The sequence below is a fragment of the Heterocephalus glaber genome, unplaced genomic scaffold (genome assembly GCF_053883595.1).
Source record: "Heterocephalus glaber isolate CG9 unplaced genomic scaffold, H.glaber_assembly_v1.0 deba00001226, whole genome shotgun sequence".
NCBI lineage: Eukaryota > Metazoa > Chordata > Mammalia > Rodentia > Bathyergidae > Heterocephalus > Heterocephalus glaber.
This window is the reverse complement of record NW_028258219.1, coordinates 234,573-250,087: the sequence shown is the minus strand read 5'-3', so window position 1 is coordinate 250,087 and position 15,515 is coordinate 234,573. Positions and strand designations below refer to the sequence as shown.

At 58.0% G+C, this 15,515-nt stretch overlaps 1 protein-coding gene across 10 annotated transcripts in view; it reads right to left on the bottom strand.

The window, feature by feature from the left end:
- Crocc2 (ciliary rootlet coiled-coil, rootletin family member 2) overlaps positions 1–15,515 on the bottom strand; it is a 49,946-nt gene that overhangs the window by 14,792 nt on the left and 19,639 nt on the right. For 9 of the 10 annotated variants that reach the window (XM_021247331.2, XM_021247330.2, XM_087210812.1 and 6 more), the window contains 8 exons: positions 13,572–13,765; positions 11,198–11,325; positions 10,701–10,870; positions 10,088–10,243; positions 6,126–6,239; positions 4,129–4,272; positions 655–872; positions 5–164 (listed from right to left, as the gene is read on the bottom strand). In XM_021247331.2, coding sequence (XP_021102990.2) covers positions 5–164; positions 655–872; positions 4,129–4,272; positions 6,126–6,239; positions 10,088–10,243; positions 10,701–10,870; positions 11,198–11,325; positions 13,572–13,765 — 1,284 coding nt within the window. The remainder of the gene's footprint in view (positions 1–4; positions 165–654; positions 873–4,128; positions 4,273–6,125; positions 6,240–10,087; positions 10,244–10,700; positions 10,871–11,197; positions 11,326–13,571; positions 13,766–15,515) is intronic. The other variant, XR_015451151.1, reaches the window with a different exon arrangement.

Sequence of the window (15,515 nt, the reverse complement as noted above, 5' to 3'; positions counted from 1 at the left end):
TCACCTGCCTGCGGCACGCCTGCAGCTCCTGACGGGCCTCCCCCTGTGCCCACGCCAGGGCCTGCACCCTGGCCCGCAGCTCGCTGGTCTCCTCCTGGGCTGCTGCCTGGACCTCGTCCTGCGCTCGCAGCTTCTGCTCCTGCTCCTCGTTGGTCCGCTTTAAACTGAGCGGGTGCCACAGGCTGGCTGGGCTCCCAGGGCTGCACTTCCCTGAAACCCTCACAGCTGCCGGGCAGGTCGGACCTCCCCAGTGGAACCAGTCCAGGGCTGGCCTCGGCAGAGCTCCCTGAGCCCTCAGGAACACTTGTATCCGGGTTCCTGTGGCCGGTGTGGCCCTGCCCTGGCCACTGGCCACCTCTTCAGCCCTCCTCAGCCCACCTGCTTCCACTCGCCTGCCTTCCAGCCACCCAGAGACCCTGCGTCTGGCACCAGCCTGCTGTCCTGGCCAGGCCCCAGCTCCCCCAGCTTTCCAGCCCAGTCCAGCCTCCCACGGGCCCTTGTGGCCCTCTGACTGCTGTGCGGGGCTCCTCGAGGGCAGGGATGGTCTGCTGTGTCCCCAGCCTCCTGGACAGGCTGGCACCTGTGTACCTCTCCCCCACCTGTCCAGCCCAGCTGTCCAGGGCTCTCCTCATTCCCTGCCTCACCCTGCTGTACCTGGCCTTGTCCTGTTCGGCCCTGTGGAGGGCGGCCCGAAGCGCGGCGTTGGAGCACTGCAGCGCATCCTTCTCATGGGCCTCGTCACCCAGTGCCTGGTGGGCTTCCAGGGCCTCCCTGCGCAGCCCCTCGAGCCTCTCCTCACTGCCCTGCAGCTCCAGGCGCAGCCTGGCCTGCGCTTCCTGGGCCACACTTAGCTGGGCCTGCAGCTTCTCGGCCTAGGGCGGGGAGAGCTAGTGAGAGGGGGACTGGGGGCGGCATGGGGCTGTGTGTGGGGCCCCTGGGTGGCACGTGGCTGGGACCCTGGCCTGGAGGGCACCGGCGTCCCACCCAGACTCAGGTCCCAGTGCTGGAGGAGAGAGCAGGCCATGAGCCTCATCCACCCTGAACATCGGCCCTGCCTACCACCACTGAGGCTGAGATGGCCCTTCCCGGCCGGGCCCTGTCTGGCATCCCCCTTGGGCTCGAGGACACTGCCAGTGGTCAGCAGGGTCTGCCGGACACAGTTGTGCCCACATATCAGCACCATTTCCCCTGCACCCAGCCGCCACCGCCTGATGGCCCTCCACTTGCCGCCCTGCTGCCGTGTCTCCCTTGTGGCCACTGCCTGTCCTTGGAGGCTCTGGCCCTGAATGCTATCGGCTGACTGCCCCTGGCCTCCTTCCTCCTGTCCCCATCTGTTTATTTATTCTTGTTTATTTTTGAGACAGGGTCTCACTATATAGTTCAGGCTGGCCTCAAGCTCACCTCGATGCCCCTCGTCTCCGCCCCCAAGTGCTGGGAGGATGGGTGTGGGCCACCGTGCCTGGCTCCCATCCCATCTGCATGGGACACAGTCCAGCACCTGAGCCTTGGAATCCTCTGCACACTGGGGCCACTTGGGTCAGACCACCCAGCTGCAGGACACTGCCCCGTCCCGGGAGCCCTCCACGAGGCTCAGCCCAGGGAAGGAGGCCCACAGTGGGTGGGTACATCCAGGAGCCCACACGGCCAATGTCCCGCCCCTCCTGGCCCTGGGCTGCTCCACCCCCGAGAGCTGCCCCAAGGACGGCAAGAGGCCACAGTGAGTCCTCGTCCCCACCAGGCCCAGCCCTGGGCTGAGCCCACTCTTGGTCCCTGACCAGGGACAGCAGGGATCTTGGGCACTGGGCTCCATGGGGCCCAAGTGGAGGCTCTGGAGGGGAGGCCAGCCTGGCAGGCTCAGGCCTGGGCAGGGGCGGCCCTGTCCTGGCTGCTGGCTTATGTATCCTCCGGAGTGGAGGAGCCTGCAGGGCACAGGATCGACGTCAGGCTCCTGCTTGCCAAAAGCAGACCCTCTTTGCTGGCTGTTTTCACGGGACGCTGGCCAGGCCCCTGGCCAGCCTGGCTCCGAGTCGGCTGCTGTTATTGTTGTTCTGTTTTTGGGAAGGGCCCAGGCCTCCCCTGTCCCCCCTGCCCCCCACATGTGGGAGCCACAACCGTGCCGAGCATTTTCCGCGAGCTCAGCAGAAATCCACCCAGAAGGTCAAGGCCCAGCAAAAGGGCCAATCCATCATAAAAGCAGCTCTTTCCATTTCCCAGGGCAGAGGAGAAGAAAACAAGCAAAACAACCAGGGAGGCCCCCAGCCCGGGCTCAGGAGAACACGCTTCTCTTTGCAGGAATTTTACAGCCAGATCGCTTAATGTGATTATAGTAATTATTTCTTTACTAGAAATTGTATAAACAGCCTCTTTTGAAATCTCCTGCAGGAAGGCAGCTCCAGCTCTCCATTGGGGGAGGACAACAAAGGAGACAGGGAGGGCTGCTGGGGCCAGGCTGCGTGCACATGTGTACTTGGTGTGCACATGTGTGTGCATGTACATGGAAAAGCATGCGGTGTGGGGTCATGTATGCAAGTATGAGCATGTGCATGTGTGCATATATGTGTGACACATGCCCTCACATGCACATGATGGGTGTGCATGTGTGTGCGCATGCCTGCTGTTCAGCTTCATGCATGCATGTTTCGTGGTGCCCACCTGTGTCTACTATGTGAATTCACGGTTGTGCATGTGAGGGGTCCAGTGTGCAGCAATGGCTGTGGGTGTGCATCATACAGGCATGTGTGGTCTCGAGCTGGCACAGTGAGTGTGCATGTATGCATACAGGTGAATGGTGCCCATGCACGGGTTTGTGTGTGCGTGCACACACACCTGTGTGCACTCAGGTGGGGCTGCCAGAGCCTGGAAGTTCCTCCAGTGTAAAGACTAAAAAAAAAAAAAAAGTCACGGTTTCCATGGCAACACTGGCCCAGCTTGGTACCTGGGAGGGCTCTTCTGCCTGCTTCTCTCTGCAGCTCGTCCCCTGAGTTCCTCTCCTTTTCAGCCTCCTGTCACCCCCCCTTTCTGGGGTCCCCATTCCCTGTCTGGAGCGAAGCCTCTGTGAAGCCCTGGCCCTGCCGTGAGGCCCATGCCTCTTCCCCTCATCCCCCCAGAACAAATGTGCCTCCCTCCTGCCGCCCCCAGTTCTGAAGTCTCACTTTGCTCCCCATGTGGCCGAGACCAGCCTGCCTTTGAAATCTGCTGGAGGGAGCCCTTCCTCTCTGGGGCCAAGGTAAACAGCCCGTCATGTTAAATCACACCCGCTTCCTCTCCCTGCTCTATGGGCCGCGGGCTGTGCCTGGGGGCTGCATCCCCTTCAGCTTGTGCTTCAGGCCTTGGCTCGCAGCCCACCTTGTCCTCATAGGTCCCGCGACCCCTGCTGCAGCCCAAGTCCTCCTGTCCTCCCGCAGAAGCCTCCCACCGGCGCCCCTGTCCTCCCCGAGGCCCTCAGGAACCCCTTCCACCTGTCTGCGCCTGCAGGGCCCACTCGGCCTCGCCGGCCCGCTGCCCTGCCCACGACTGTCTTCCCATCCTGCCACTCGGCTTCCAGCCTCCAGGTCACCACCAGGGCCCTGCCAGGCCCACGACTGCCTGGAAATCCTATTCATGCCACCTCTTCTCCAGCCCTTCCAGACAGGCCTGCTCGGAAGCACCCCACCTGGTACCCTACCCGTCACTGCTGACGCTTGCTGGTGATGCCAGGTCTCCCCTATGCAAGGCACGGCCGCTCCCTCAGGCCTGGGGGGCAGCCACAGTCACTGTGCCAGGAAGTAAGCACCCCCCACTCCTGGTTCTGACTGTGTGAGGAGAGGTCATCTTCTCTGAGCTGCCCCTGGGTGCTGTTCCCTGACATTCCACCAAGAGCCGAGTTCTTCCATGCCTGGCAACACCCACCCAAAGCGGCCCGCAGCACCACGCTGTCTCAGCCATGACCCACTCAGCCCACTTCCCCCTAACTTCCCCCGTTATGCCTGGAAACGTGACCCCCTTCTCCCTCCGCTGCTGGTGGCTGGAGCCAGGTGCCAGGTGGCGCTGGGGGAGGGCTGTGCAGGTGGGCATCCTGTCCCCACCCTGGCCTCCTCCTCTCCCAGCTCTGCCCCACCCAGCACCTTTTTCTCAGTCTTATGTACCTACCTCTCTCCGCACGTCACTCCGCTGGGCTGCTGTCTCCCGGAGGCTTTCACTCAGCTCCGTGGCCTCTTGCTGATGGGCGGAGATGGTGCCCTCGAACTGGGCCTGCAAGGTCCTCAGCTCCTCGGTCAGGGTACTGATGGTGACCTAGGGTGGCAGTGCCCCGTGAGGCCATTGCTGTGGGGCGGAGGCAGGTGGGGGCTCCCCAGGAAGGGGTTGGCACTCCTGGCCCCCAGGTCCTCACTCAGGACTTCTTCTCTGGGTCCCCAGGCTGCTGGACCAGCGCAGGCAGGTGGAAGGGCCTAATGGGGGCCCAAGCAGCAACCCTTTTCCTGCCCAAACCCCCTGTCCAGCCACTCAGCCAAGCGGGGAAGGGACAGGGACAGCCCTTTGGCACTTGAATGACCCTGCCCTCGATGACCCTGGAACTTTGATGGGTGCATGGGGCACCGAGGAGCCTCAGGTCCTGCAGCTGCCCCTGTGGTCAGCGTGGGGTACACCCCTCCTAGACAGGGTGCCTCTGTTGGGCTGGCTGTGTGGGGAGGGAATGCAGGGCCCCAGGGCAGAGACGTGGCCATCTGCCTGTGTCCTCAGCTGTCAGGCAGGTAAGGTCAGAGGACGTCGCGGTCCCTACTGTGACTGTTCCAGGAGCCTGGTCCCATCCTTCCTCACACTGGGTGTGACCTGTGGTACTCAGTGGGGCCCACGTCTGCTCGCCTCCCGGGAGATGCGGGCCTTGGTACCTGGAGGGCTGGGCCTCTCTGCCCGACAGGCCCCACTCAGCCCTCCGCATCCATGAACACTGCCGAGCTGAGTCCTGGCCTCCTGTGAGGACCCCACCCCTGGCCTCTGGTCCCGGACCAGCATCCTGGTTCTTGCCTCTGAGGGCCATGGTGCCTGTGGGTCTGGGTGGAGCAGGGGGGTGGCAGGTGGGGCACAGGCCCCCTTCAGAGCTGGCATGGTGCTGTGGGAGGCATGGTGCCATATGGGGTCACCAAGCGGTCCCCTCTGTGCCGCAGGCCACGACAGGGCCTCCGCGTGGGGCGTCCCCACCCCTGGCCCCACTGGTGACTGACAAGAGTCACAGGGGATGGCAGGTTGTGGCTCTGTCTGCAGGGCCCAGTGGGGATTGGCCAGGGCGGGAGGCCCCTCTGCTGGCTTTCCCGTCACCCCTGGTGTCCCTGGCTTGTCTCCCCACCCTCCCGACTCTAATTTCCACGTTTTGAGCTGAGGTGGCAAAAGAACTCTGATGAGCTCCCCTGGTGGGCAGGCCAGCCCCGTTTGGGGGCCCAGGAAGCCACGCTGACTCCTCCTAGGCATCTGTCTTGGGCCCTCGGAGGCCTTCCTGGCTCCCTGCCTGCATGGGACAGGGACACAGCCCAGCCCCTGGCCAGGCCTTGCGTCCCCAGAGAGAGGCCGTCCAGGCACCAGGCAGAGCCAAGCAGGGCTGGGGGCTGGGAGCCAGCGGGACCTTGGGGGCAGGGAGGGGGCCTGGGATTGGGCTGAGTCACGGGGAGCGGCTGGGCACCCCCAACCCCTACACCCCCTACAGCCCCTATACTGTCCGGCGCCCTGGGAACCCAGCACGGGCCCCTCTCCACCATCTGGGTGACCAAGGGCTTCCCCTAAAGGCAGCAGAGCTGCTTCCCGGCTGGCCAAGGGTTGTCTTGCGGGCAGCGTTACCTCCTTCAACTGGGACCCCAGGTGGTGAGTCCCCAGGGCCTCTGCGGTCCCTGGCTGTGCTCTGCTACGAGTACAGAGAGAGGCAAGGCTGGGGACCTGTGGCTGGCCGAGCAGGGCACGTGGGTCTGGGGCCCACGTTCTCCAGCCCTCTGGTCCCAGTGGATCCGCTGGCAGGGCTGGAGCATGACCTCGCCTGCTTTGGCCTCTCCCGCCCTCAAGACAGCACCTCTTCCCAGAAGGAGCCCTGGAGGCCTGGTGGGAAACCGAGGCTCAGGAAGGCACGGGGAGGGCATGAACCTGGCTCAGGCAGCGCTCACCTCAGCGTGGACCTGCTGGCCCTGGGCCTCCTGCTGCACCCGTTCCAGCTCCTGCATGGCCCTGGAGTGCTCCTCGAGCAGCTGGTTCTTCTCCACATCCTTCGCAGACAGGGCCTGGACACAGCAGGGCTTATGAGGGCGCTGGTAGCTGGGCCCGAGCACTTGCCCCTGTCCCTGGCAAGTCCTGCAGCCTGGACTCTGCTTGCAGTCGCTTCGTGGCTGCCCTGGGCCATGCTGCCCAGAGTCCTGCCCTTTCCCTGCCAGGCCTGGGTTCAGGACTCCTAGTCCCTCCAGGCAAAGCTCCCCTCAGCGCATAGGAAGGACACACCGGAGGCCTTAGGGCCTCAAAACACTCATTTCCCTGGGCGAGAAGAAGGGGGCACCGGCAAGCTAGGGGGAAGTGTCACCCCTGGCTCCCGGCGCCCCCTGCCTTGTAAGGCTGCTGAGGGATGGGTCATCCTCTGCAGGACGACCCGAACGCCCTCTCATCCTCGCCGGTCACGACACTGCTGGTAACAGCCCGGCACATGGCCCAGGTGTGTGGTGACACCAGACCAAAAGTGCAGATCCGTGAGCCCTCAAAGGTGGGTGCAGAGGAAGAGGGATCTCCAAGCTCCGGACACAGCTGCGAAGTCCCCAGGATGTGGTGACCGTAAGCACTGTGTGAGGGATGAGCATTCAGGAGAAACTGTACTGTGCTTAGGCTTCTGCATCTGACCGTCTCCCAGCTGGTGTGGCCCAATCCTCTTGATGTGGGGCAGGGGCCGCATCCTCTCCAGGGAATGGTGGGTGTGACAGCCACGCTAGACTGGGGATTTCCCGGGCCAGGCCCACTCTCAGTGTTTCAGTTTACAATGGGGTTTTCAGGCTGTAATCCCCAGGGTGCGGGCGGTCAGTGCACTCCCACCGCAGGCAGATGTCCCAGGACGCTGCAGAGTAGACTGCTCTTCGTGCTGGAAGGAGCTTCCTAACTGGAGCTCCCCGTCATTGTCATCGGGGGCTGAGACCACTCCTGGGCTCACGGTCAGGGGCCGACTCGGGGTGGCGCGGGCTCTGGGCCAGCTGTGCACTCAGAGGTACCAGCTCCACACAGCCAGTCACGGTGCTGATCGTGCTGGAGTGGATCGGTGGAGTGGCCACCAGTCGGGAGCCTGGAGCCCAGAGCTCAGTGGCCGCCTGGCTGTGGGCGCCGTGACGTGCTGGGAAGGTGACGCGCTGATTCCAGAGGGGACTTGGCCTCCGTGAGCTCCTCTCACCTGTCTCTGCTTTGGGCCGGTCCTGATGTGTTGGCTTTGTGCACTGCAGCACTGAGGGAATCACAGGAACCCCCACAGTTGTCGTTGGTTGCCTGCAGACCCCCAGACTTTTGGCTAGCATCTTACTGGGTGGTCATGTTGGAGACCCTGTGCTTAGCCTGAAAATCTGCACGCACTCTGGGGTGTCAGTACCCTGCAGCAGTGATGGTTGCTGGTGTGGGAACCATGTGGGCTCTCCACGTCAGAGAGGGGTTTCTAAAAGCCAGTGTGCCCGCCCACTGCCGCGCTCGAGCCCAGACTCATGTTCTGCTAAGGCCCCTGAGCTCTGCACAAATCTGCCCATCGGCCTCTGAGGTCTGAAGACCAGCTCTGTGCCTCTCCCTCTAGGGCCTCACTGGTGGGCACGGTGGCGAATATTCTTGGTAAAGCTCCAGCGAAGACAGAAGTGTGGGTTCCCCAGCCGAGGGCTTCACTCAGTCCCACTCAGGCCCCGTGGCCATGGAGAGTTCTGGTGACAGTCTCTGCAGCTGGGGCTCAGATCTTGACTCAGTTTCTGGTCCTTGCTGTGTCTCTGGAGGACAGACTGAGACTGAAGTCACAGCTCTCCCAGGAAGCTGTGGGCTCTGCCCAGTCCTTTCCCTTCTCTGCTGTCTCACACTGATGCCTGATGTGGGAGAGTGGGCAGGACAGGTGGGGCCCAGGATGTCCACTCACTACACCGTGACAGCCGCCCCCAGGCCTGGCCCTCTGTGTCACTGGGCTACGATGTCGAGGTTACAACGTGGCCCCCAGGGAAGTCTGGAGAAGGGCGCCTGCCCACCATGCAGGCTGCTCTCCTCCCTGTGTGTGGCCCTGGAAGCTGTGACTGTAGAAATGGGGTGTTCATGTGGCCTTGGACCAGTGCCCATGTGCCCTGTGTGCTGCTCCCTGGGGGCTCCTTCTCGGGGATCCCGGGAGAGGTCCACTGTGCCCAGGGGTCTCCAGATCAGACATCTCCTGCTCGGCTGGTGCTGGCTCAGGCCCCAGCCTTTCCCTGTCCTCCAGGCCCAGGCCTGCTGTCTCCCCTGCTGCAGCAGCCTCGGCTCTGTCACCTGGGCCCGCATGAGGAGCTGCAGAGACAGCCTGCCATCCCTAGATGCTCCTCAGAGGCCCCGACCGCCTTCCTCCATTTCAGTTGTGGAGTACTGGCAGGTATGAAGCTGAGCCTCAGTGCCTGGCAGGTGCCTGAGGTGGACCTCAGCTTTCTCACCAGTGAAACGGGGCTCCTAAGAGCATGTGCCTCAGAGCGTCGTGAGGACCAAAGTAGAAACTTCGGACAGTAACCCTTGGCTGTCACAGCTATCACAATTCCTCCCACAACTTGTAACTTGTGCTGATTTATTACAGTCCGTGTCACACTGTGGAATGACACATATGACCGTGTTTACTTGACTGCTTCATTCACTCAACATGAGCTCTTTAGGGTGACACAGAATGCTGAAGAGATCTGGACTGAGGGTGGCCTTCCAGGCTGTGTATGAGTCTCAGCCTGTGGGATGGAAGGATGGCCAGGAGGGTGGCTGACAGTGTGCCTAAATTGGAGATCAGGGTGGATACACTAATGAATGGTGGTATAACTGGCCAATGAGGTGGATGGATGGAGGGTCAGATAGATGCACAGATAGATGGAGTCAGACACACGGCTGGACGGATGAGTAGGTAGGTGCATGGGTAGGTCTGTGTGTGTGTGAATGGGTAGATAGGTGGATGTGAGGATGGAGGATGAATGGGTGGGAAGATGGGTGATGTGTAGATGGATAGATGAATGGATGGATAGGTGGGTGGGGGTAGATGGATGGATAGTTGGGATAAATGAATGGATGGGTGTGTGCATGGATAGGTGGGTGGGTCGGTGGATGGATGAGTGGGTGACTGGATAAATAAGTGTGCAGATGTGTGGATGGATGGTTGAATGGATATGTGAGTGCATGGATGAATAGATGGGTGGATGGATAGATGGATGAATAGGTGGGCAGATGTGTAGATAAATAGACAGTTGGGTAGCTGTATGGATGGGTGGCTGTGTGGATGGTTGGATGGATCTATGGATGGATCAATGGATGGATGGATGGGTAGTAGGTGGATGTGTAGATGGGTGGATAATTGGGTAGATGTATGTATGGATGGAGGTGTAGATGGATGGATAGATGGATGGATAGGTAAGTGGGTGGATTTGTAGATGCATGCATGTATGTATGTATGCATGTATGTATGAACAGATGGACAAGTGGGTGGATGTGTAGATGGGTGGATTGTTGGGTAGATGTATTATGTATAGATAGATGAATGGATAGGTGGGTGGATATATAGATGGTTGGGTAGATGGATGGATGGATAGGAAAGCAAGTAGATGTGTAGATGTATGTAAACATACACGTATGTACAGATGGATGGACAAGTGGGTGGATATATAGATGGGTGGATAGTTGGGTAGATGTATGGATGTGTGGATGGATGGATAGATGAATGGAAACGTGGATGGATGGATAGGTGGATGGATGCCTAACCATCAGAACCACGGTGGAAGATCAAAGTTGCATCAGCAGTAACTTGGAAAGGCTACATCTGCCTGGGGAGAGGGTGAATGGCCCCATGCAGCCCTTGTGCAGGGTCCCAGGAGACAGTGGGGTGGGCATGAGGATCCCTTCCCTCCCATCCCACCATTACCTGTTGCATCTTGTGCTCCAGCTGGAGGAGGCTCTCATCCCGCTCCTGCTTCAGCCTCTGAATTTCTTCCTCTAGAGCCTCCCTCTCGGCTGTACATTTTGCCACCAGCTCCTTCTCCTGCTTCTGCTGGTGTGCAAGGCTCAGACTGAGAGTCTCCTGGCCGTGACAAAGGACAGGCTGGACGGTCAGGCCAACTGCCCTCCCTTTGTCTTCTCCACAGGTCCCCAAGCAGAGGCTGGGAATGTCCTCTCTGCATCTCAGCATTTGCCATCCTGCCTCTTACATCTCAGGTCTTCAACAGTTCCTAACCCTCTTCCGCCCGCCATTGACAGGATGGGGCATAAGCACAGTCAAACATGGCTTCAGGGGCCTGGGACCAGCGGGACAGCGCAGATCGGAGCCAGATCCCCCACCCCACTCCCGAGCCCTCACCGCTGCCAGGGCAGTGGCTCCAGGCTGACTCTAGGCCCTGCAAGGGCTCCAGGAAGGCCCCCCCCACCCACCTGAATTCCAAGGTGTGAGGATGCCCCAGCTCTACCCCCGGCCTCCAGGGCCCTCCCCCTAGGGAGGACACAGCTCCCGGAAGCAGCCAGATGGGCCCAGGGCAGGCAACCTTCTCCCTCTGGAGCCAAGCTAGGTCCTCCTGGTGCATCATCGCCTGGCTCTCCAGGGCCAGCTGTGTGTCCCGCTTCTGTTGGGCCACCTGCTGCTGCAGCCGCCCTGCATCCCACCGCAGCCTCATCGCCTGCGCCTCCCAGTTGCTCCGCAGCTGCTCCATCTCCACTGGGAAGTGATAAGTGTGTCAGGGTTGGCCACAGGGCCACCTGCCTGGGCACCCCATGGCCTTAGCACAGCCCTGAGGAGAGGTGGCTGCTTGGTCTGCTGTGGCTAGCACATGGCAGGGGCGGGGGGGGCAGGGGGTGGACAGGCAAAGGCACAGGAGACCATGGCACTGGGCCTGGAGCCACAGCCCAGTTCTGAGCCCGGGGGCGGGAAGGTGTAGACCACACTTATATCCTCTGGGGCCTGGGGGAGGGAGCAGCACCTCTAGGGGCTGAATTCCAGGTCAGACTCAGCAGAGGGCAGCGGGCCCGGCCACCAGAAGAGCACCTTGCAGGGCCTGGTGAGCCAGACAAGTGCTCAGGGCCTCCTCCTCCAGCTGCTTCTGCTCGGCCTGCAGCTGTGTCACCAGTTGTTGGCTCTCAAAGAGGCTGCTCTCCAGAGAGTCCCTCTGGGCCCTGCAGAGAGTGACAGACAGGTGTGTCACCCACGCATCCCTGTGACACAGCAGCAGGAGCCCAGGCCAGGCCCGGAGGTCAGAAAACCACAGGGCTCCTCATTCATGCAGAAGCTCCAAGAACAAGTTGGACACTGTGCAAAAGATATCTTTTGGGTGAATAAGAAACTAAATTCAGAAACAAAACAAAATCAACAAGTCACAGCTGCACAAAACTGTAAACATGGTAGAAAAAAACATGAAGCATATTTTGTAATCTTGAGCAAGACACAAAGCCATGCGACAAAAATAAAGAGGCCAACAGAACTGAACAGGTGCAGAGGGAGGGAGAGTGTTCCTCCTGCAGAAGATTCGTAAACCAACTTCAAAGACCAGGAATAGACATGGAGGCACAAACACATGAACTCATAAACACACCCATCACACACAGAGAGCCCTACCGGTCAGCGACAGGAAGTCAGCCAATGCTACAGGAGAGGAAAACGACTGCTATTTACAAAGAAAACACAGCCGGCCAAAAACACGGGGTTCGCCTGTCCAGGCAGAGTCCAGCCCCAGACGCTGCTAGACAGGCGTCTGATCAGCAAATGCCGGTCAGGGACCACTGCCACGTTGGCTGGGGCCATCCTGGGTGGGGCCTGAGGGACTGCAGTACCGGCTCCCCAGGAACACACGTGTGCTGGGTCTTCAGGGGACCCAAACAGGAGGCTGATGCAGCACATGCATGGCGTGTCCCGTCTCAGGAGCACCGTGCAGTGCCTCTGTTCTCTTGCCCGGAAGGAGTCCCTGAAACACCCTGCTGGGTCAGAACTCCATGTGGGCCCAAGTGAGGCCCTGCACACCTGCCCACACTTCTGAGAGGGTAATGAAAGGGTCTAAGTTTCTGGCCCTGGACTCACCAGCGTCTGCCCAGTCCATCACCCACAGTGCGCAACTGAGGTTTCTACAGTCTGCCGGGGTGGGGGCATTTGCCGTCAACCACATCTAAGCAACACATGATCACACAAGCTCCCAAACACAGACACTGTACACACAGAGAAAATGGACAATCCCAGCAGAAGGGGGAAGGCTCGGGGTCCCTGGGTCAGCCCAAGCAGCCCACCTCAGCCTCCTGCATCTCTCGGGATGCCCTGCCATCTCTGCAGGGACAGCACATTGGAATTGGGGGTTCCAGGGCTTCTGATGTTTTGGGAAAGGGGTCCTCTGGGTCTGGCTCAGACCCTCTGGAGATGCTGCTTGCTGCCACACGGTGCCGTGTTGCAACTCCAGTTTCCACCCCTGTAGCTCCCAAGCGCTCCACATTCCCTTGCCAGAACCCTCTTTTAGCTGGGTGAGCAAAGAGCCTGGAACCAGCCTCCACCTAGATGCCACCTGTCTCCTCTCAGGGCGGCCCCCTGCCACTCATCCTGGAAGTCCGAGGGTGCCTCCCATCTCTCTGCACTCAGAGCCCTCCGAGAGCATCTTCCCAGCTTCTAAGACTGGAGGTGTAGGCCCATGCCGCAGGCTGCCCAGGAAGGGTGAGGCAGCTCCAGCATGGTGTGCTGCGGGGAGCCTGGTCCACTGTGCTGGCTGAAGAGGAGGCCAGCACTCTATGGACAGAGGGAGCAGTACACCAGGATGCAGCCTCCTCAGGGCCTGGGAGCAGGGGCTCCCCTTCCTGAAGCGGAGCCATGTGAAGTGGTGATCAGAGACTCCAATCAAAATCCTGAGACTCTGGCTCCCAGGATTGCTACTGGGGTGTCTGGTGGATCAGGATGCACGGTGGAAGCAGCTAGGGGGCCTTGTTGGGGGAAATGTTCTTGTATCTGGGGTGGTTGCTGTCCATTTTGCCCCATCTCAGTGTGAGAATATCTAGGAATGAAATCTGAGTCAAGCAGTGCAGATGGAAGGAGAGATGGGATTCTGAACACTATGGATGCCTGGGTCCAGCCTTATCTGAAGACAGACTCATCTGGAACCTCAGACCCATGAGCAAGACATCCCACATCTTCCTCCCACTGCTTTGACCTGGGTTTCTGCTACTTGCTCCATGTCTTCAGGAAGGTGACCCCAGGGATCTTCCTGGATGCACCTCCTTTAGATGCTCTGCCATCCCGAAGGCACTGTTTCCTCTCATTCACAGCTCATCCCTCACACATGGACAGGAGACACACTTCCCCTGCCTTATATTACAGTGCCTGCTCCAACCATCCACCACACTGTGGGCTCTCCAAGCCGGACTTGCCCTGGTTGGCAGGCCCACAGCACCTGAGATCAGCTGCCTCCTCCGCTGAGAGATGGCCTTGCCTCTCCAGGGCCTCCTGCTTGGCCAACAGGTGGGCCCGCTCCTCAGACAAAGCACCCTTCTCCTGCAGGGCCTGCTGCAGAGTATCCATCTGGGCCTCTTGGTCCTGCAGGCTCTGTGCCAGCTGCTCCTCCAGGGCTTGTTTCTTGCTTGTGACCTAGGGATGGAAGAAAGGGGACAGTGTGGCAGAACAGAGAGAGTGGATGAGGGAGGGGCCTCTTGAAGGAAAGGAGGGGCCACATGCAGAGTGGCACAGAGCAAAGGGAGAAGGTGGGGCACAGGCCTAGGTACAGAATGTGTTTTATAGTAGAGGGGAGGTCTCTTCCTCACACTATGGCAGAGATGCTACTGAACTGGGCACTTCCACTGCCAACCTCAGTGGCAACCTTCAGTGGCAAACTTTGTTGGACCACAATTGTTCAGAGGAGAGGACACATGGCATGGAAGTGGCAGTAGAAGGTAACAGAGAACTGGCATTGCACACCATTCCATCTACCAAGGATGTCACAAGCATTTAGACAAAATGCATCCCAGGAATACACAGGAGGGCTCAGGAGCTGCAGAGACAGCTCAGACTGAAGATGCCAAGCTCTTGGAGAGGAGGGAAACAGAAGAATGAGGCCATCACTTGGGATCCTCTCTCCTCAAACATTTGCTTATTTAGAGTTCAGGCTGAGAGACTGAGATGCCAAGGAACTCACAGTCATCAAGTATACCCCAAATTTCAAGTTTTGTTCACAGAAAAAGCTTGATTCTGGTCTGAATGGTGAGTCAGAAATAGACCACCCCTCCTAAAGACTGAAGTTCAGGTGAATCACCTCAGCTCCTCATCAGATTATGATGCTCATCTCCTCCCACTGCTGTTGGAATCAATGTAAGTCTTCTCTGAAACAACAACAACATCATCACTATTCTCAAGTTATTCCTATAATTTCTCATACATGATGTCTGTCATTTAATATGACTAGACACACTAAAGGACAAGACCACATGACAAAAAAACCAAAAACCAAAGGCAAAGACAGAAAATAGAGATATTTTCTCACCCCCACTGAATGTCTAGATTAGAGTTATCAGGCACAGGAGTTAAAATAGCACATTAATATGTGCAAGAGGAGGATATAGAATTTAACAACAGAACTGGATACTAAGTATGAATAATATAATTTTAAAATACATTAATCAAAATTAATTAATATATAGGCCTAATGGCAGATTAGAATAGAATACTAATAACCTGAGAGATAAAACTGAAGGATATTCAGAACTGAATCACAAAGAGAAAAAGGTAGAAAACACAAAAAAGAGAATAATACACTTAGAGGACAAAGGAAAAGTTCCATCCTATGTATAATTTGTCAAATTCAAATTCTAACAAAAATATTGCCAAAAAAAAAAATCATAGACAGGCCCAGGGATTTAGCTCAGTGGTGCTGCCACTTGCCTCACAAGAGCAAGGCCCTGAATTTGATCCCCGGTACAAAAAAAAAAATCATAGACAAATATTCCCCATGAATATAAATGCAAAGATCCTTAACAAAGTATTATAAGTTGAATCTAAAACAATCAAATAGATACTAACTTATGACCAAGTAGGTTGTCTCAAGTGTGCAGTGTTGGTTTAACAATCAAAATATTGACCAATATAATCTATCACATTAATAAAATAAGAAAAAATAATAACAAGATCATCTTAATAAAGGCAGAGAAAACATTTAGCAGAATTCAGGATCCATTATTCCTTTTAAAAAACCACGTGAAGAATAAAAAGGACTGTCCTGGATTTGATAAAGGGCACTTACGAAGAGCACAGAAATAACATCATGGTTAGCAGAGAAATACTGAATTATTCCCTGTGACTTGGTTTAGTGGGAGGATGGCCACTTTTCACTTCTGTTCAAATTTGT